We start from the raw sequence: 22,004 nt of genomic DNA, 5'->3' as shown, positions 1-22,004 counted from the left end.
AGGGGGTTTAGGCACCCTGGACTGAGTTGCCTCGGCAACTCAAGTCGCACTCTTGTGTGATTGGCCTAAGTGGTGAGCCGCCCGGCTCACCACTTAGCATGTTTGAGTGACATCTAGGCTGAATGAATGGGGGTTTTCTGCATAAAAGCAGGGCTTTGGGGACTGGAACTTCAGAAGTCGCCACAGGACCTAAAGAATCCGAGGAGGGAGAAGCTGAGCCGACCTGCAACGATGACACCACCGGTGGAGCCCTGCGGAACCGTCTCACCACTTTTCCCCGACGACAGAGGAGATCTCCAGTCCGGAGAGTCTTCTTCCTTTGACTGGTGGGGATAACCAGTTTGCCTGTCTTTTCGCCTTCCTGGACCATCTCGTGGCCGCCTTGCCCGTGCCAAGCACCCCGGCAACCGGAATACCACAGTTTACCACTACCGCGAAGAAAAGGGTGGTACCTTGTAACCGGGAAACTCCGCGGCTGGTTTCTTCCCTGGCAGTGCAACGACCTTCAGCTTTCCTCCACGTCGAGACCTCCTCTTCCTCTGGACGAAACACCGACTTGCACCCGCTGCCAGGAACAACTGCCCCCCCCCTGGAGCGTTCTTCCCACTTTCAGGTACTGTGTCCCGCCTGGCTTCACTTGCGACAGATCATTGGGGGTGACAGTAAATCCTCGACTTTCTATCGTGGGTTAGCCTGGGACCTGTTAACTAACTTTTCCTGACTTGATCTCAATCTTTTGTGAACTTTCTACAAAGGCTCTTTGGGCATAACCCCACTGTGTGATCCTGGACACGTTTCGCTTGCTCTCTCTAAGAGTGGGCCTGGCATTTGAACTTCCTTGCTCTCCAGTAGACTTTGCCTAACCTGCCTCACTGTGGTTCTTTGAAAAGTATTGAAATTTGTGTGCTTTCATAACTCTGCCTTTTTCCCTCCCTTTTTAATAACTTATTAGAGAGCCATCTTATATTAAGCGCTCACCTCTGTCTGAAAATAAGTGGTGTTTCTCATTAAGACTTGTCTAATAAGTAATTGGGGTTGTATATATATAATAGTGACTGTGTTGAATTTACTTACCTCTTTGTGCTAGTGTAATTTACAAGTGTCTTTAAATAAATAATTATATACTTTTACACCAAAGCTCTAGTCAGTGTTTCCTTGTGCTACTGTATCTCTGTACCTATTGTGTATACTCTATATACTGCCTAACTCATCTTGGGAGAAGCCTGACTGCTCAGCCACAGCTACCAGGTAAATCTGGGTGGTACAGACTGCTACCAATTGGGTTTACTGCCAACCACCTGTAGTCCTAAATCTTTTGCAGTGGTCCCTAAGGGAACTGCACAGGTTTCTGCCTAACAACCAGACCGCTAAGGAAAACAGACCAACTGTTTGTCTCCGTAGCTACAGGCAGAGAGGGGGATCGCGTCTCTAAAGGTGCCATCTCTAAGTGGATTATTCACTGTATCAAGCTGTGTTACTCCCTTTCTGAAAAAAACTCTGCCTTTCACACCAAGAGCCCACTCTACAAGAGGCATTGGGGCCACTCTGGCTTTCATTGCAAATGTACCCCTTGACACCATTTGCAAAGCAGCTACTTGGAGCTCTATTCACACTTTTACTCAGCACTAATGCATTGACGCCCATTCCAAGACAGATGCACAAGTGGGACAAGCGGTTCTAAAACATTTATTTGCTCATGACCCTTCTCACATCCCACCTCCTTCTTCAGGTACTGCTCGCTAATCTATGCACAGCATGTGATCTAAGCAGATTCCACAAACCTCAGAAGGGATACATTACTCACCGTAATCGTATTTCTGATGCTTGTATCTGCTTAGATTCACATGCGACCCACCCTTCCTCGCCTCTGAGAGAAGTCGCATGGATGCTTTTAGTCTTACCTTTCTTTCTATCTGCTTGGATTATCTGTACTCGCGCTACTCCTCATGCTACCTCATGTCAGAAAAAATACAATCTGAGGGTCCTACACGCGTGAGGGATCATGGATACAGTGGACGTCGCACTAGGGATAGTATTACTGGCAACGCCCATTTTCAAGTTTCGAAAAACAATATGTAATACTCTGCAACTTCCACTAGATGTCGGCCTTTGCACAGCATGTGAATCTAAGCAGATACAAGCATCAGAAATACGATTACGGTGAGTAATGTACCCCATATATACTTTTTAATACAAAGCTTTGGTCAGTGTTTCCTTTTGCCATAGTACTGAAGCCCTATTGTTTAAACCCTGAATACTGCTCATCTCCCTCTTGAGATAAGTCTGACTGCTTATTCACAGCTACCAACTAAATCTTTGTGGTACAGACTGATACCAAAGTGGATTTTATTGCTCATACCTGTATTCTTAATCTTCTGTAGTGCTCCCTAAGCGAACTGCACAGGATTCTGCCTAAGAGTACTGTCGCAAGTCGCCCTGTACCTGGGTCCCAGTCTCGACACAGTGGCGCGAGTGGCTGCACTGTCGGAGGAAAGGACGAAGGCCATCCTGGGCAAGGTACAACGGCTCTTGACCATGGAGGCGGCCAGGGTGAGGTCCATCAAGTCCCTACTCGGCATGATGTCCTTATGCATCTACTTCGTGCACCTATGCAGGCTGCGGATGCGACCACTGCAAGAGTTCCTTGACGCCCGTTGGATGCAAGCGGCAGGGCAGTTTCCGCCAAGCGATCCGGTAGTGGGGCACCCGCGCGCACCTTGCGGCGGGTATGGACTTCCAGGCCCCGGCACATCAGGGAATGGTGACGACGGATGCCTCCCTGGAGGGATGGGGAGCGCACAGCGGAGAACTCCACGCAAGAGGCCTTTGGCTCCCGGAGGAGAGGTCACTACACATCGATGTCCTGGAGCTCCGAGCCGTGTTCTGGGCCCTCGGGTCGTTCCTTCCGTCTCTCAAGGGCAAGGTTGTGAGGGTCTTCACCGACAACACCACCACGATGTTCTACATCCGGAAGCAGGGGGGCACCAGATCCCCAGCCCTATCCAAGGAAGCGTAGGATCTGTGGCACTGGGCCGTCACCCAAGGGATGTTTCTGGTATCCTTCCACCTGGCAGGAATAAAGAACACCATTGCCGACTCACTCAGCAGGGAGCTGCGCTCTTGCCACGAGTGGGAGCTGCGGCAGGATCAAGTGGATCGCCTAGTCCGACGATGGGGCAATCCCCAGATCGACCTATTCGCGCCAAGTGCCGGAGGTTCGCCAGCAGGTTTCCCCAGCCAGTGAGCATGGGCGATGCCTTCTCATTCCCCTGGGACGGTCTGTTCCTGTATGCGTTCCCACCGTTGCCGTTGCTACTGCGACTCATCAGTCAACTCAGACGGTCCCAGTGCAGGATGATCGTCGTCGCACCAGCGTGGCCGAAGCAGATTTGGTTCCTGGACCTTCTGGACATGTCGGCGTCCTCCACCCCCACCACCTCCCCCCCCCCCCCCCCCCCAGTCAAACTGCTGGCGGACATGGAACTTCCTCCACCATGACCCGGGGTCACTGAACCTGCAGGCCTGGCTCCTGCAGCACTAGAGTTCAGAGGATACGATATCCCGGCAGACTGCAAGGAGGTGCTTGCAAAGGCCAGGGTGTCTTCGACTCTTAAGTGCTATGGACACAAATGAAAGAGGTTCTCTGTCTGGTGCCGTGCACAGAAGATTAACGCTATGCGGATTACGGCTCCTCAGTGGTGCTGTACTTGCGATCGCTAGGAAAGGCGGGACTGGCACATGCCTCCATCAAGCTCCATCTGGCGGCTATCTCCCGCTACACCTGAACTCTGGGGCGGTCATCCCTATGGTCTCATCGCCTGGTGAAGGAGTTCATGAAAGGACTGTTCCGATCGTTCCCGCCGGTGAAGGCTCTGTCCCCGGCGGAGGAGCTCAACGTGGTGCTGACCAGGCTCATGGGGCCACCATTCGAGCCTCTGCATTCGGCACCTTTGAAGTTCCTGTCGTGGAAGATAACGTTGCTTGTGGCCATCACCTCCGCACGAGTGGGAGAGATCCAAGCCCTCTCCTGTAAACCTCCATACCTGACATTCCACGAGACTAGGGTGGCTCTGAGGAGACACCCCTCCTTCATGCCCAAGGTGCCGTCGGACTTCCATCTCAACGAGCCCTTGGTGTTACCTGTTTTCTTCCCGTCGCCTTCGTCACCGGCTGAGAGGACTTTGCACTCGCTGGATGTGGCTAGAGCGCTGAAGTTCTACTTGGACCTCGCGAAGGGTCTTCGGAAGACATCACAGATGTTTGTGAACTTTGGACCTGTGAACCAAGGGAAGGCCCTCTCGAAGGCTTCCATTTCCAGATGGCTCTCTGGCTGCATTATGCACTGTCACCGATTGGCAAACCGCCCCTTGCCCGGCCGTCCGAGAGCCCATTTGACCAGAGCGATCGCTGCTACCACGGCATTCTTGCCTGGTGTACCCCTGCTGGACATCTGCAGGGCTGCTACGTGGAAGTCGATGCGCACGTTCACAAGATTCTACTGCGTCAACCGGGATTCCAGGAAGGAGTCCAGAGTCGGCCAGGCAGTACTGCGCAACCTGTTCGCCTGAAGGTGAGCTTGGTGAGGAGGTAAGAGATGCTTAATGTTGAGCCTTGCCACCTCCCGTGGTTGTATATGTGTGTACTGCTATTTATTCTTGTATTCATGAGCATGTGAATCCATGCCAGACCCCATGCTGGAGAAGGAACAGGCTACTTAACTGTAACTGTTGTTCTCCTGCATGGGTCTGGCATGGATTCACATGCAAACCCTCCCACCTACCCCTTTGCGGCTCTTCTCTTGGTCCTACTGCCACTTAACGTGCTACCAAATCGAAAGATGGCTGCCAGAGGAGGGGCTTAGGTAGAGGGCAGTCATTGGCTGGGGACAGAAAGGCCCAGAGACCAGTTATTGGTTGTTAGGAGAAGGACTGTTCAGAAATGAAACTGATTTTTTTCTTTAAAGAGGATTCCCAGCCTGATGACGGGGAATATTCATGAGCACGTGAATCCATGCCAGACCCATGCTGGAGAACAGTTACAGTTAAGGAACTTGTTACTTATTGTCAGTTGCCTGACTCTGCCTGACCCGCGTGTTGGGACATGTCAGATAAAAGGCTCTGGTATTATTCCGTTGTCTGTTACGGTGGAAGAAAGTGTTTGTGTCGGAAAAGGAGGCAGTGGGGGGCAGATCTTCTAAGTAACCTGCAGGGTAGGATGGGGAAAAGGTGTTATGAGTAAGGAGGCTACGGCGTCTCAACCTTAGGAGTCCCACTTCCATTCCCCGAACACTCCTCCCCATTGGTCCACTCCCAGAAACTGGATCCAAGAACGATGGCCATGTCCTGGCCACCTGGATGACAGATCCCCGGGGACCAGTATGTGAGACACCTTTTGGGTTTCTCACACTAATAACGTGAGAAACACCAGAAATATGTCAGCTAAACATGCAAAAAACAAGAAGGAAGTCCAGCCTAAACTCCAGTCAGCAAGAAAAATTCCTGAGCAGTCATTCATACCAAGGATACCTTTGTCTTCCCCTCCGAGAGGGGCCCAAACCTAATACAGCAAATACCTTGTTACACCGTTGGTCGGCAGATAAGTTGGAAATGTTATGCACCTTTTTGGCATGATGGGGTGATGCATCTTAATCGTGCCACATGCAAGGCTACCTATGCGTCTCGTGCAAGAGTGGTGTGTGAAAGTATGTTGGTAGGCATAGGCCAACTGGGACAATCTAGTGGAGGTTTCGCAAGCACTAGTTTAAGCACTTAAATGGTGGACAAAAGAAAGCCTGTTACAGGCAAAATAGTGTCAACCCTCCAGCACACCTCACAATCACAAGAAACTTATCACTCTCAGGTTGGGGAGCTCATTGTTTCCGCCAAATGGCACAAGGGATATGGACACACAAACTTGCCATGAAACATATTAACACTCTAGAATATTGCTAGCAGTTTACAACACGCTACAAGCTTTCCATCATCAATCAATTAAGAAACATTTGCTAATTAGTACAGACAGCACAACAGTTAAGAGTAAGCAAGTCAGAAGACATCCAAGATTTCATAGCAGAGAGGCAAGAAGAAAGCTTAAGGTGGATGTCAGGAGCGAAGGAGGAGAAAGAGAAGAAGAGCTGGGTATCTGCATAGAAATGGTGTGAGACACCAAAGGAGGAGATACTGGGAGCTAGGAAGGAAGTATAGTGAGAGAAGAGAAAGGGGCCAAGGACAGAACCTTGGGGAACACTGTGGTTGAGAGGAAAGTAGGGGAGGTGCATCCACTGTCAGAATCCGAGTCTTCGGACTCGTGACTCACCTGTTTATTTCTTGGGGATCTCTTCTTGGAGTTCGCGGGTTTCTTTTTCCTGGACTATCGAGCCTTGTATAGTTAAGGTCTAGAATCCTCTGAATCCAGTCTGCTAGGCTGTGGCGAGCGCACTGGTTTCTGACTCCCGGCTGCGACGGCTCCGGGACTTGGATGGCGTTCAGTGTTCCTGGGAGTATCCGGGACGGAACCAGAACAGGAATGAATGAGGTAACGAGGCTCCGAATACAGAGGTCGCAAAGGGGAGAGGAAGGAAGACCGGGAAGGATAAGAGGACGCGCACCAGGGATCACAAAGGTAAAGGACTGGGAACTTAGAACAAACTTGCCAGAACGAAGGTGCATGCAAGCGGACCGTTGAGACGCGCGGAAGCAGGTCTGTTTTCAAGGAAACAAGTGCATGAATACGGAAAGACTAGACCGCGCCATTTCTTGGCGATGGCCATGTTGAAAGGGAGCGGAGTAAATGGTTATTGGCTCAGGGACCAGGCAGACCACAGAAGGGTAGATATCGCTGATTCATGACAGCCACCCCAGGAGACTGAAAAGGTGCGGTTAGAAAGATAGGAGGAGAACCAATTGAGAACACTCCTTAAGGCCAAATGAAGAGAGAGAGAGAGCTAATGGAGTAGAGGGTGGTCAACAGTATCAAAGGCAGCAGAGAGGTCAAGTAGGATAAGAATAGAGGAATGCTTAGAGTAGCGGGCAGAAAGGAAAGAATTGAGAACAGAGATGAGAGCAGTTTCTGTGGAGTGTTGAGGGCGGAATCCAGATTGTGTGGGAGGAGGAGAGAGTGGTTGGAGATGAACATAGAGAGTTGAGAATAGACAATGCGTTCTAGAAGTTTAGAAAGGAAGGTTAGAAGAAAGATGGGGCAAAAATTGGATGCAAGATGGGGATTAGCAGAAGGCTTTTTGAGAATGGGGATGATTGTAGCGTGCTTAAAAGGAGTGGGGAAGGTGGATGTGGAGAGATGGGTGTTGAAAAAGGAGGTGAGATAGGGTATGAAGAGGGTGGATTTTAGGATTGAGGGAGGTAGGAATGGGGTCAGAGGGAGATGCAGTGGGATGAGTTTTAGAAAGGAGGAGGGAACTTCAGATTGAGTGATAGGGGTAAATGAGGCCATTGAAAAGGGAGGGGGCGGGTGATGAGGAGGGGAATAAGAAGGGGAGGAGAGAATAGTTTGGCGTAGATTGAGGACTTTGTTAGAAAAGAAGGTGGTAATATCAGAGGCAGAGAGAGTAGAGGCGATGGAATGATCGAGGGTAGGTGGAGGTAGGTGGAGGGAGAGGTCGAATTAAGGTTTGAAAGATATGGCGAGGATGAGAAGACAGAGTGGAGAAACTTGGAGTAGTAAGTGCGCTTAGCAGAGTTGAGACGAGTCATAGAGGGAGTGATAGGAGAAGTATGCAGATTCGTTGGAGTGGGTGGGGTGTTTGAGCCAGGAGCGTTCAAGGCGCCTAAGAAGGCGGCGCATCGAGGAAAGATGAGCTGAGAGCCAGGGTTGAGCATGTCAGCGAGAAGGGCGGAATGAGGAGAGCGGGTAAAGAAGATCTACAGTAGAAGGGAGCAAGAAAGTTCAGGTGGAAGAGGCTTCAGTGGCTGAAAGAGAAGCAAAGTGGGAGAGGGGGGCAGGGAAGAGGAGCAGGAATTGAGGAAGAGAGAAGAGTTGAAGTTACGTAGGTCACGTTGGCGGGGGGGTTAAGGGAAAAGGAGAGTAAGGAGTGGTCAGAAAGATAATTGGGTAGAGAAGAAATTGGAGAGGTGGTAAAGATGAGGTCAATGGTAGAGCCAGATTGGTGAGTAGGAGGGGAGGGGAGGGGAGAGGAGTGAGAAGGTAGGAATCAAGGATGGACAGGACAGGAGAGGGGAGGAGGGAGGGTTAGAAGAGAGATGGAGATTGAATTCGCCAAGTGCGATTAGTGGGGTGGGGCTGGGTGCGAGGAGGCTGAGAAGATGGTCAATGTCCTCATAGAATGAGCCAACCGGGCCATGGTGGTGAGATATGATGAGGAAAGATATAGCATGGGGAGAATTAAAGATTGTATACATGAATTCAAAGGAAGGAAAAGTGGGTAGAGGAGTAGGAGAGGAGGTAAAGTGAGGACGAAAGAAGAAGGCTTAAGCCGTCTCCACGGCCTGAGGAGCGAGGGACATGCGCGAACGAAGATGAAGACTAGGTGAGGGATGCGGGAACAGAGGTGTTATGGGGAGGGATCCAAGTTTCCATGATAGAGAGAAATTGGAGGTTGAGGCGTAAGACTAGGTCAAGAACAGCAGTGGTTTTGTTGCAGATCGATCTGGTATTCCAGAGAGCAACTTCAAAGGTATTGTGAGTATTGGAGATTTGTGGGTAGATGAGGTTGTGGCGTCGGAGTGAGGTGTTTGGAGGCGGGGAAATAGTGGGTGTGTGGGGCGGGGGGAGGTTAAGAGAGGATATGGCCATGATAAGACAGAGAATTTTCAGGGGGGGAGGGCAGGGGGAAGGGGAGAGGGGCGGGACCGAAATGAGGAGCAGCGCATAACAAGGAGCAAACATGTATGTGAAAGTGGGTTGGAGCAGACTCGGAGGTAGGGGGTGGGGAGGATAGGAACCATAGGCCGGGGCACTAAGGGAAAAAAAGTCCAGAGGGCTGTAGTGGGATGTTGGAAGGCTTGGTCAGAAAGCACAAAGAAGCACAAAAAAGAACTAAAGTCCAGGACACTCGGGGGCAAGGTCCAAAGGGCTGTTGGATGAAACCGGAGAGCACTCTGCTGGTTGGGTGGATGAGGATCACCTTAGGACCTTGCAGGATGGAGGCAGCGCTGCCGGAAGGCATTAGAGGTGAAGGCAGTGGGGTTGGTAGGAGGCGGGCATAAAGGGAAAAGAAGTCCGGAGGGCTGTAGAGCGATGCTGGAGAGGATGCCAAAGGAAGGGTGGAGCAGGCACTGTAGAACAGGATACTCTGGGGAGGGGGGGGAGCTTAGGGGGGGTGGCTAGGCGACGGAGAGGTCCAATGGGCAGTACCATGAAACTGGAGAGGACACTGCCGGTTGGGTGGATCAGGTTCACCTTGGGAGGATGCAAGACGGGGGCAGCGCTACCGGAAGGCAATAGAGGTGAAAGCAGTGGGGTTGGTAGGAGCTGTGCTGGGCAGCCACTTCTGAGATGGGCTGGTGGGGAGACACTCCGGAGTGGGCCAGTGGAGGGAGGGCCCAGCCACTGGCAGAATGGAGAGGCAGGTCGAGGACAGTAGGAGCTACACATCCAGATGCAGGGGCAGGTGACGGTACCAGCAGTCGGACGCGGTGGGCCCGGCAGCTCAGTGCAAACGGGCCAATCCAGTGGAACAGGATCACAGTAGGTGACCAGAAGAAGTAGGCTCTTGAGGTCTGGGTGGGCAGTGGACGGGGGGGGGGGCAGGCCTCGCAATCAGGAGCGCTCAGGAGGAGGAAGCACTCCCGGCAGGAGCAGAGGAAAAGGCCGCTTCCGAGCCAATGACAGAGCCAGTAGGGTGACAGAGCCAATGGAGCAGGGTCTCGGTCGGCACCGCAAGGAAGGAGCAGGCACTAGATACTGTGCGAGAGGTGGACCGGAGGGCCAGGCCACGCAGTCGGGAGCGCCCAGGAAGGAGGCTGCACCCCCAGCAGGAGAGAGGAGCGCTGACGAGCCAGTGGGAATCTGATAAGTGGGTTCACAGTCAGCGACCAGAAGGAGCAGGCACTACGTCACGGTGAAAGGTGGACAGGTGGGCCAAGCCACGTGGTCGGGAGCACCCAAGGAGGAGGCTGCACCTCTAGCAGGAGCCGGCAAGAGGAGCGCTGTAGAGCCAGTGGGAGTCGCACAAGTGGATCTGGTGGCCGCGACTCTAGCTAGACTGGCAGGATAGGCAGCAAAAATGGTGAGGAGGCCAGGGGCTGCAGGATCCTGTTCGCTCATTTGAAGGGAGCCGGCAAGGGTCGCGGCTGCAGGGCATGGAGGGCGTTGAAGTCCGTAGTAGATGGGGCAGGCTACAGGATCGGCAAGGACAGCATGATCTTACCCGGTACGTCGCAGGATACCGGCAAAGACGGTAGCCGTTGGATGCAGCAAGCGCTTCAGGTCAAAGTAGATGGAGCGAGACACAGGGCCAGCCGCGGAGCTGGTTGACAGGAGCTGAAAAGAGGCGCGCTGTGGAGTCGATGAGAACCACACTAGTAGTCGGGATCCTGTCTGCCTAATCGTAGGGAGCTGGCAAGGGCCGCGGCTGACTGGGCAAAGGGCGCCGTAGCCTGTGGCCGATGGAGAGGTCTACAGGAGCTGCAATGACTGCGGCTGCCAGAGGTGGAGGGCGTTACAAACCGTAGCTGATGGAGCGGGCCACAGGAGCTACAGGGGCGGCAGGAACTTAATCGGTGCTTTGCAGGGAGCCGATGAGGGTGGCGGCAGCCAGAGGCTGCAGACTGGAGTAGCTGAGGCGAGTCACAGGAGCGGCCGCACAGCTAGCTGACAGAGGGAGCAGTCATTGTGATTCAAGATGAGGTCGCCATGTTTTCGCCCACGAGGCGGGAGGAGAGTTTGAAGGAGGCGAGTTAGTAGAGAAGAGTTGAATTTTTTGAAGAATAAAGGCAGTCCAATGAAGCACAAGGTATTTAGAAGGTGAAAAATGCAGCGTTGCAGTAGAAATTGTACAATATACTGCTCTCAGAAGGTTAGATTCAGCCTGATGAACGGAGACGTTGGATCAGGCATCTGATGCTTGGGCACCCCTCTGGTGGTGTTTGGGGGTATCTCTTGTATTTGTAATTTAAAGAAATCCGAAGTATTGGGATTACACCGATCTCCTGGAATACTGCCCACGTGATCCCCATCTTCAAGTGTGGGGGTAGGTCCGACCTGAGTAACTATCGACCAATCTCGCTAATCGATGCTTTCAGCGTTCCTGCTCTCGCATCTTGAGGAATGTGCCTCTACTGGTCACCCCCTGGATCAATTCCAGACTGGCTTCAGAAAAGGGCATTTCACCAATATTGCCTTGTTCTTGAATGTATTCAAGAAGAGGCCTGGTTAAAAACTAGGGGGTGTACCTATTTGGCCTCAATGGATGACGGCCGCTTTTGACTGCGTTGATCGTGGCCGATTATGTGCTAAATTGGCTAAGTGGGGGATGGCTGGCAGGATCCTGAGACTGGTTAGTGGGGTATATAAGAACTGTGGTATCGTTGTCCAGGTTCGTCTCAGTCAAAAGGGGATATCTCGAGGGGAATACGATCTTACCGGGGAGTGAGACAGGGCTGTGTCCTGGCCCCCTGGCTATTTAATCAGTATTTCTCTGATGTTATGATATCACTTGCCAAAGAAGGGCTAGTCGCCTCAAGGATTGGTAAAGTTCAAATTTTATGGCTTGCCTATGCAAACAACCTGCTAATGTGTGATCTTACCAAGGTCGGGCTGCAGAGATCACTCAACAATTTTGAGAACTATGGCAAGGGCCTTGGATTGGTTATCAGTCCCACTAAAATGAAGATCTTGTGTTTTACAAACGCGAAGGCACAATCTAACGGATCTATGTGCTCTGTTGGAGGTATGTCCCTCAATTTTTCGGATATGGTCTGATATCTTGGCTTTACTTTTTCTGCACATAGGGGATCTAAGATAGTAATGAGGCCTTTATCCATAAGGCAACCCTATTAGAAGCTCAGATTGTGAAGATCGACTGAAAATGTGCAAGATTCTCACTCAAACCCGCAATGATGCTCTATGAAGGAAAAATTGTTCCAAAATTAATCTATGGGCTAGAATTAAAATCTGATAATATCTGGAAAACCTTAAGCAAAATTGCAGGGAAACTATGGAGGAGAATATATGGTGTCCCCAACTTGGTGCCATTACCAACCATCCGTTTTGAACTGGGCAGTGTGTCCTTGTGGGCACGGGTACAATGGACCTGTCTCTCCTTGTACTCTAAAGTGAAGGCTCCCATTCGAGACTCATTATACCAATTGATGGACAGAAATCTGGATCATTCCCAAGTACTAAGTATCTTTAAAATTAGATCAGAATATTTTCTAAATGAGATTGGTGTGACCTTGGAGACTTTGATTTTGAATCCTATGAAGGCTAGGCGAGCTTTGTTTGATTTCAATTGGATCCAGACTATTGATGCCTTTCTTTCTTATCCGTCCTTGTCATCTAGTCCATGAACATAGACACAGAGGCTTTTTAACTGAGATATTGCTTCAATTTCCAAATCGTTTCTACAGAGGTATCCTATTAAGGGCCCAGTGGAACTTATTATCTACTAGGGAAATCCAATTGCGAAGATTCTTAATTTTGGCACTCAGCTGGTTGCAGGTTCTGTATGGAGAAACTGGAGTCCTTTAGACTCCTTGTGGATCCCTAGCATCGAATTTAACTATGTTTGATGATGATCTTATATGGAAACGCTGTCTTGAAATTCATAATACTCGGGAAGGGTTGGTTCTTTCGGGTTTCATTAAATCACTGAATCTCTAGATTTGAAAGTACTTTGTAGGTACTGATATATATTCTACTTTGAAAGAATTTCCTAAAAATGTGAAACAAATGTATATTTGATCTTTGTCTTGAAATGTTATCGGTTCTAATGTGCTTTTATATTTTTGACATTGTTACTAATTGTATATTACTTCTACATAATATGAATACTATTCTCTCAATGATGTCATGATTTCTTTTAATGTTTCCTTAGATTGCTTTTATCTCCTTTTCTCTCTTCTTAATGTGATTCTATGTGAACAATGTATCTTATTTTTTAATCTCTTTATTGATTTAATTATTTGTAAAGGTTTGTAATAAACCATATACAAAAAACCCCAAAAGAAACAAGGTATTTCTTAACTTGAAAAAGCAGGAAGAAGGCCAAAGAACAAGTGAAAACCCTCATGGCAGGGCCATCTTGGGTTGCTAGCCACCTTTTTAGTAGCCATTTGCAGTAAATGCAAAATAGCTAAATTAAAATGGCACACAAATTGTAAAAATATCACAGCTGCCACCAGCTTATCTTAGGCACATTGTAAAAGTAATAAAAAAACCATTATATATAAAGATATAAGGATACAAACTATACTAGCTGCACTTTACTGTAAAATGATGTGTGCAATTGTAGAAATACAATTATTCATGAACAGAAACAGTCTCTCAGTACTGACGATTTTACGACTAGTCTCTTTTCCCAGAAGAGTGAGCAACAAATGCAAGGGAATTAAAGAAGCAGCCTCCATAATGTCATTACAGGGTTCAAAACAAGCAAAAAGAAAGGTTGTCCCGACAAAATGTATGGCAGAGCTGAAAAAAGAAAATCTTTCCTAAAAGTCCTGTTTTCATTAAGCACCCTGGGTATGAATTTTTTATAAAGTGTTGAATCCCTTAAAGAGAACTTAGCTTTGTCTCAGAGGAAGGAAATGCAGGGATGGAGAGGCAGCTAGCACAGAAATTATAAGGTTTTTGTTGAGCGGTGCAACATCAAATTATCACAGAATTCACTAAGGGTACCTGGTACGGTCTTGACCGTGCAGGCAATGTATATGAAGGAACACAATTGATCAAGACCATGAGTGGTGGACAGAACAAATTACATTAAATTGTAACCATGTATCGTACAAAAATAGAAATGTATTATTCTGCAAATTTCATCAATGACAATTGGTAATATCAAACCTAAAAAAGAAATACTTCATTCACAACCACTTATGTATGTTGATTACCAACCTATTTGATCAGGTGTACCTCTATTTGTCCACATTCACACTCTGCAACACATTTACCTATTCACGTCTAGCCATTTATACTAATGCAGGCTTCATACAGAAAAAATTTATTTTGGCCAGTTCTTATGCACCCTGTTGATCTAATGGTGTAGCTCTTGCTAACCAACAGTAAAGTCGTCTACACATGTTTCGGCCGAACTGTGCGGGCCTTTTCAGTGTGGCTCTCGGATGACTCCAGCCTTCTTCAGGGCAATGGTGGGTGCCTGGATATGCCCCACTTTCTAAGCCTTTGTGTGTTGGCTGCTTGTCTCCATGGGTGAGACTGGTTGCAGGCACAGGGTTCTGATGTAGTTCTTATTTCTCTTCTGATGACTTTCAGGTGAAGGGGGACCATTATGTATACCGGATGTTCTCTTGTGACTTGGCAGTTCCCTGTGAACCCGCTTATATAGCTGTCTCTCTTCTGTGATTATATGGACAGTCTCTTTGCTGTTCTTTATTTGTCAATGTTGTTCTTACTTGTTCAGTAATGGTGGTTGGCTGCTAAACCCGCTCGTTACGCTCCAGGTAAATGGAATTATCATCCATCCAAATATTCGGAAAAAGAGTTAGAGTACAGGTCAACCTAGAAGAATCATCCTCCCCTTCGGGAACAGCAGATACGCACACAAGTGGTAGCAGGATACAGACAGCGCCCATTAGTCTTAAATCGCTGATTTGGGCCTCAAAAAGGAAGGGGCAATGTGTTGAAACGTCCGATGGACTTTACACAGGACATTAAGCAATATATTCTGGTGCCCATTACTTCGGACTGGGTGATCAGCTCCCCCAATTTCGTCTCCTGGTTGCTTGCAGATCCCTTGCTGCTAAATTGCATGCCCTCCCTCATTGATGGCTCCCGTGCGATCTGTCTTCCTTGCAGTGTACTTTTCAATATGACTTGTAATGCGCTCCATTGTTTCCTGGAAACTGGTCCGTGCTCCATGAAGACCCTAATAATAAACTAATAGCTCAAAGCCAGTGAACCAAGACATGTTGGAATATTACTAAGAAAATTGGCACCCCTCTCCCTCCCTGAGTTAATCGAGCAACTGCAATCTTAATATGGAAACCATGTTTATAGAAAGTCTGGGAGTCATGGATGCATTCTCATTATCCACCCTGTTTAATTATATGGTCGTTGTGTTTTTTACTTAAAAAAGGACTGTAATTGGAGAAGGTACTTGGATCGTTTTATAGTTCAAGTGGCAAAAAATATTACCTTTATTTTACAGTCCATCTACAGCCTTGCTTACTCCTAACCTGTTAAGCATCTTTCTGCAAAGAAGTGGTTCAACTGTGCGCAATGACTGGCTAACGGTTTGTATTTTACTTGTGAAAGATCCCGCTGCCTGCATCTGAAAGGAGAAGCAAGAAGTACTTTCCTTTAGCAGCCATTTGATAACTGGGTCTATGATATGAGTAATGTTGTGCGCGCTGAGATGTCTTCCTCCATATACTGCTGAAATGAAAATGTGTGGTCCAACTAAGGGGGCTGAGGGATCAGGAGAGTTGGGTGGAGCAAGTGTGGCAGATATGTGGTTGTATTAAAAATAGCAAGGTACATTTAATGCAATAGTTGATAGTGTAGTGTGAGCATACTGCAGAATTAAGTGAAACAATGTTGGCTTTGATGCAGCATGTAAGACTTTTCTTTTTTTTCTTTATTTAGCATGCAGGCTGTTTATATTGTAATGTAAATCGAACATGGGGTTTGTAAAGTTTTTTCACTCATTACACATTCAATCTAATATGTTACTTGTACTCTTTTCTTTAAATGGCTGTCTGAAAAATAGCAGGTTCAATGGGCCAAATTCCTGTATCTTGGAAGTGGCTTCATTAGATTACTGGGCCTTTATTGCATTTCACAAAACATATCACGTGCAAACAGTCTTCAACTACCGGAGCCTAAGAACTTGCATTAGATAAAATGCTGGCTTGGCTTCTATAATTTCATAAAATGGTTAACCTGCTCAGTCTAGCTAGCCTTTTGCCTCGATTTAGTTTCCCTAAGTAAAAAATTCACTATGGCAAAGATGTATACAAGATGTGGTCCAATTCCTTGAAATCATTCTTAAACATGCCTTTCACAATTCTGTTACTTTTCTGTGCAAAAGTAATGCTTTTTGCAGTAATGGGTGACATATCATTTGTACAGGTGTACAGAAAGGATGAATACATTGTCGATGAGCCACCAAGACAGAATTATATTATGAAGCACCCAGCTGCCAGTCATCCTGTCCAGGGACATCGTGATAAAGAGCCAAATATTAACTATACTGAAGCCAATCTGAGGTATGATGCGCAACCTGCCTTCTCGCAGAAGCAACAAAATCGAGATTACGAACAATCTGCATACAGGTATGACTCCTCGCCTAACTATGTAGGTCAGTTTCCTCAGAACTATGACCCACAAGTACAGTATGATGAACATATACCCCCTCAAGAAAACCAGTGGGAATATTATAATGACAAACAACCTTATCAGCAGCGCCCATCTTATGACCAACATCACAGGGACTTTGACCACAGACAACAGAGTGATGAAAGCCCTGAACGTTATTTTCCATCGCAGCCACGCTACGAAGACCCACCGCCTTTGTCCTTTGACAGCCGACCACGTTTTGAAAACCCATCTAAAAACTTTAATCCATCTCAGCAGCGGTATGAAGACCAGACCCCTGCAGAGTATGATGTTCACCCGCGATACAAAACAGAAGCCCTTTCCTTTGCTGGAAATGTACCTCAGTCTCCAGACCACAAGCAGTACTATGAGGCCCAGCCTCAAAATTATGAACGTGGTTCTTCACCAAGGCTTAATTCAAAATCTGTGCATTACCAAGCTACTCATGTCACAGAGAGTATTTCCTCTCCACCGCCTCAGATTAAGTCTGAACCTTTGCCTACCAATCTCAAACCACTTCCAATGAATGCAGGTGCTGTAGCAGAAGACGACGATCCAGCCCTGAAGCCACAATCCGTACTTACGAGAGTCAAGATGTTTGAAAATAAAAGGTCAGCGAAGACCGAGAAGCACAAGGAGCTCAATGATGCCCCAGCCATGAAAGTAAGTGCTTGTAAATCTCATAAGTTAAACCCTATGAATTGCTTTTAATTCTTTTGACTGTTTCCACTGTGTTCTGTCCAGCTGTTGGCCCTTCGCTGCCCCCTCCTGATTCTGCATCTCCAATTCCTGAGCCTGCATCACCCCATGTCCCCTCCCGAGCCTGCTGTAAGCAAAGATTGTCTTTGTCATCAATGGAAACACTGCCCTACCCTCCGCCCCCCAACATTTTGATTTGGTTTGACTCCTATCCTGACTGTGGGCGTTTAGCAACATGTGACCATTAACAGACATTTAGGCACCTCAAAGTGTTCTGGGACCAGACCGTCATGGCCCCCACATCCGGGCTCTCAAGCAAACATCCACTTTGCTTTCCAAAGCAGCAGCTTTCCCCAGGACAGGGCATTACATATATTGTATTTCCTCACATGTGAAGGCAGGAAGAAGGCTGACGTGTAATATGTCCAAGGGGCAAGCGACAAGTGAAAACCTTGTGTCACAGCCTTCTTGGGGGTGCTAGCCACCTTTGGTAGCTGTTAAGTAAGAATTAGGGCTGTCCAACTGGTGTGGGACCAAGAAAGGTGGTCACACAGGCAAATGATTAATAAGAAAATTCTGCGAGTAATATCGACTTCAATATGCGAACAGAGAGGATACGCTTGGTCAGTAAGGAATTACATATTGATATTTTATTGATAAAGTACATACAATAGTATAAAAAATAATGAGCACATTATTTACCATAGAACTATTACAAAATGTTATAAAAAGACATATAAATGTATTGCTGCATCAAGTACAAAATATTTAGTCTAAATGGAGAGAGAATAACAATGTTCAATAGCATGTGGTGCCAACTAGGCCTAATTACATATAACGCTGCTGCAGTCAGGGCTAGTGGTTGTATTTCTCTCAAATTATGGATATCATGCTATCTAAATCGACAAAAGTAATGACAAAGCAGTGTGCAAATTGTCAAAGTGCTGTGTCGGTGCAAAAAAGCACACAATTATTGCTGAATGTCAGTGCTATGTTAGTGCAGAGAGACATGCAACAAAAAGTTTCAAGTATCGACCACTAGTACCTTGCTGAAATAGATTTGGTACATATCTCAAGGTATCCAGTTATTCTGTAGTTTCAACGAATCCTCATATCTAGTTCAAACCAATCACACGAGAGGGAAGAACTGATATTCGTCTTCATCAGGCCACAATTACCCCAAGCTAAATGTAAAACCTTCAATGTACAAAACCATATGCAAGGATCGATTCACATCTGAGCTTGCTAATTTCTAATTGCTAAGGAAATCTTCATCTCAAATAATTTTTCAGTTCACTTGTTACATCCAGTGAAGGTACTGAATCCAACCACCACGGCAATACGGCAGATACTGAAGAAATTAATCTCCATTAATATGATGTAAAACTTTTCCAATCTTGATGCGAGTGACCATCAATTGGTGCTGTCAATGAGATATATGGATGTCAAACTTCCATTTAAAGGGGGCATGATCAAAGGCCCTTGTAATTTGTTCAGTTTAAGACTGTGATTACTTGCAAACTACGCGACTCCAGCAGCAGAGACACTGAGGGTTTAGTCAGGGGATGCGTCTTAAGGACGAAGCTGTTGAATAAGTAGGGGCACAGACTTTTAATGCACTTTGCATGATCACAGCCTGCCCCTGAAAACTGATTTGATTACGATGAGGTAGGCGATTCTGACTGTGGCTAAAACAACCCATGATCTGATGCGTGCTATGGCAAAAGTGCCTATGGTGGGAACTCTAAGCTGAGCACAGTTTGCAAGTAATCAACACAGTCTTAAACTGAACAAATTACCAGGCCTTTCATCATGCACTAACGTAGCACTGTGACTTTCAGCACTTGTGTGCTTTTTTGATTTGACATAGCACTTTATTACAATTTGCACACTGCTTTGTCATTACTTTTGTCGATTTAGCATGATATCCATAATTTGAGAGAAATACAGCCTCTAGCCCTGACTGCAGCGGGGTTATATGTAATTAGGCCTAGTTGGGACCACATGCTATTCAACATTATTCTCTTCATTTAGAGTAAATATTTCTACTTGATGCAGCAATAAATCTGTTATCTTATAACATTTTGTACTAGTTTTATGGTAAATAATGTGCTCTTTATTTATTATACTATTGTATGTACTTTATCAATAAAATATGAATATTTAATTCCTTACTGACCAAGCTTATCCCCTCTGTTCTCATATTGAAGTCGATATTACTTGCCCATTTTTCTTATTAATCATTTGCCCTTGTGACCACTGTTCTTGGTTTCTTGATTACGTATGCTCCCCAGGTCCACATTGAAGGGGATACCCATCTTGTTGTTTCCACTGGTGTGGGACTACACAAGATGTATCACTTGGTAATGGGTAACACACGTTTTAATATAGGTTTGTACGACACAAGTTGGTAGTGTGACTGAGCAGCCAGGCTCATCTTAAGGGGTTAATGTGAGCTGTACAATGAAATCAGTAAATACAAGTATCCTAAACACTTACACACAAAATTCTGTAATTTATTTATACACAAAGGTATTTGAAGCATTCTTTAAAAAGCAATAATTAGCTGTAACATTAACCCCAAGGTAGGATTCAATTAAATAAGTGAACAATAAAGCAGGTGAGTAATTCATTCAAATGTTACATATGTTCCAGCACTCGGAGGTGATGTCATTTGAGGTCAGTATAGCATTTGTATAGTATCACCTTGGCAATATTGAGTTTTTAAGAAAGGAAAGGTTAGGGTTAGATAAGAACAGACTGATAGGTTACAAGAACAGTTTAGATTCTCCCAAAGGGATGCAGACAGTCTATTATCCAAAAGTGTTCAACATTTAAAACCTGTAAGGGAACAAGCACTGCCAAAGCCAATAGGTGCAGAAGGAGGCCTTTACAGAGGGGTTCAAAAGAAGGTGTAAAAAAAAGGGTGTTCCGTAGAAATCTATGGGAGGAAAGCAGCAAAATGACATCTTTCCTAGCAGGTTTCTATACTGAATTTAGTGCATCTGAATACTTGTGTTACATTGGCTATTGAATTAAATGCTTTCTTGCTTCTCCTACGGGTGATTGCATATATCTGTTTTATAGTAGATGCGTGACAATTTTTGCCTAGAGGTTTCATTTGCTTAGTGTGTATTTTAAAGACGACACAAATCATTGCTTATTTGTGTACTTAACTGTTACGGTGAATTTTCAGTTTCTGTGCTAATTTCCTTTAACCTGAGAGACCCCCAGCACTTTTGCTGGACACTGCACTTTTTTGATTTTAATCTCCCGAGTGATTGGAACTTTTGACCACCCACTCATTCTTTTTCTCTGACTGGGTTTTTATTTGTACTACTTTTGTGGAGTATGGTTATCTCCAAATGTTAACAGAGGCATCCGTGTTGAATGGATTGTGTCCTCCCAAGTATTCCTCATCTTACGCTATCTTCGTCTCCAGCTGCTTCGGGTAATGTTTTTCTTCTTGGCAGAGGGTGCTGTGCATCGATATGGTCGACCCGATGTCTCTCGAGGGCTTCCATCACACTAGGGATAGTATTACTGGCACGCCCTAGATCGACGCCCATTTTTGAGTTTCGAAAAAGAAACTAATACTCTGCAGCTTCCACTAGATGTCCGCCTATGAACAGCATGTGAATCTAAGCAGATACAAGCATCGGAAATACGATTCGGTAAGTAATGTATTCCATATATACCGCGCAGACCCCGTTGGCTTCAGTCCAGTTTTTCTGTGATTTGTGATCGCTTAGAGAATTATGGCCCGCTTTAGTTTTCATCAAAAAAACGTTTCAATATGACCTCGTCTTCGAAACCTGTTATTCTGAAGACCGTCTCTAAAAAGTGCCTAAAATGCATCTGGTGCCTGGGCGTCGAGCATGAAACCTCTGACTGGCAATCCTGTCAGCCAATGACTGGTAATGCCTTAAACCCAACATCCCCTTCTACACCATCGAAATTTGGGTCGGCCCATGAGTCGAGACATTAATCTCCTCATTAAAAAATCAAAAAAACAATCTCACTGCAGGAGCAGACACCCCTCTTCATCTTCAAAAAGGTTTAAGAGAAGGCATCATACATTACCCACTTCTTCTTCGGATACTTCTCAAGAAAGAAGCTTAGTCTGCCCGACTAAATCCTCCACTGAAGATGAGTGGGAATATTTCAGAAAATAAACGGCTAAAATCCTTGAGAAAGAGGCTCCGTCCTCCTCGAAACACAGTGGACCTGCTCCAGTCGACGACGAGCAAAAGGCCAAGGCAAAACCCTGCACGCCCTCGAACCCGGGTTTTAAGATTAAACCTCTTGAGATACTTGGAGTACTCGACGGGACGAGAAATCGTCCAAGACACTAGAGGGTCGAGTCCCTCAAAGCATAAGTCGAAGAGTAAGTTGTCAATACAACGCCATGGAGTTCGACACCATCAACGCTGAAATCATCGATAGTCTAAAACCAAGACATCGATGCCGGCAGTGGAGTCATCAAAGCCTTTACTACAAAAAGCTCAGGAAAAAGTTTTTAAACCTTTACCTAGAAAGGACTTTTGCCAGGTCTTTTACCTTATGAGACATGAGATGATGCCCCACCTTTTGGCCTTCATTTGGATCCTCCTAATATACATAAGGATACTCCTAATGTCCAAAAAGTTTAATCTCAGAGGAAACCAGAGTCATGATAACCTACAAACAGCTAGTGGTGTTGACAGTTCTCCAGAATTAGACTTTGGTAAGCAAGACCCAGCTGATCAGGTCACGGCTAGGGCTATAGATTTTTTAGGATGGAGTAGATCTGCTCCTTCATTTGAGCAGGATGATCTCAAAGACCTATTGAA

The 22,004-nt window shown here is 46.5% G+C and overlaps 1 protein-coding gene across 8 annotated transcripts in view; it reads left to right on the top strand.

The window, feature by feature from the left end:
- Window positions 1-22,004, top strand: part of TJP1 (tight junction protein 1) — a 2,827,266-nt gene that overhangs the window by 2,455,377 nt on the left and 349,885 nt on the right. For all 8 annotated transcript variants that reach the window (XM_069624936.1, XM_069624933.1, XM_069624931.1 and 5 more), the window contains one exon: window positions 16,228-17,136. In XM_069624936.1, the coding sequence (XP_069481037.1) occupies window positions 16,228-17,136 (909 nt within the window). The remainder of the gene's footprint in view (window positions 1-16,227; window positions 17,137-22,004) is intronic.

The sequence above is a fragment of the Ambystoma mexicanum genome, chromosome 11 (genome assembly GCF_040938575.1).
Source record: "Ambystoma mexicanum isolate Mex_15411 chromosome 11, UKY_AmexF1_1, whole genome shotgun sequence".
NCBI lineage: Eukaryota > Metazoa > Chordata > Amphibia > Caudata > Ambystomatidae > Ambystoma > Ambystoma mexicanum.
Note: the sequence above shows the minus strand (reverse complement) of the source record. Positions and strands in the feature narration are given on the sequence as shown.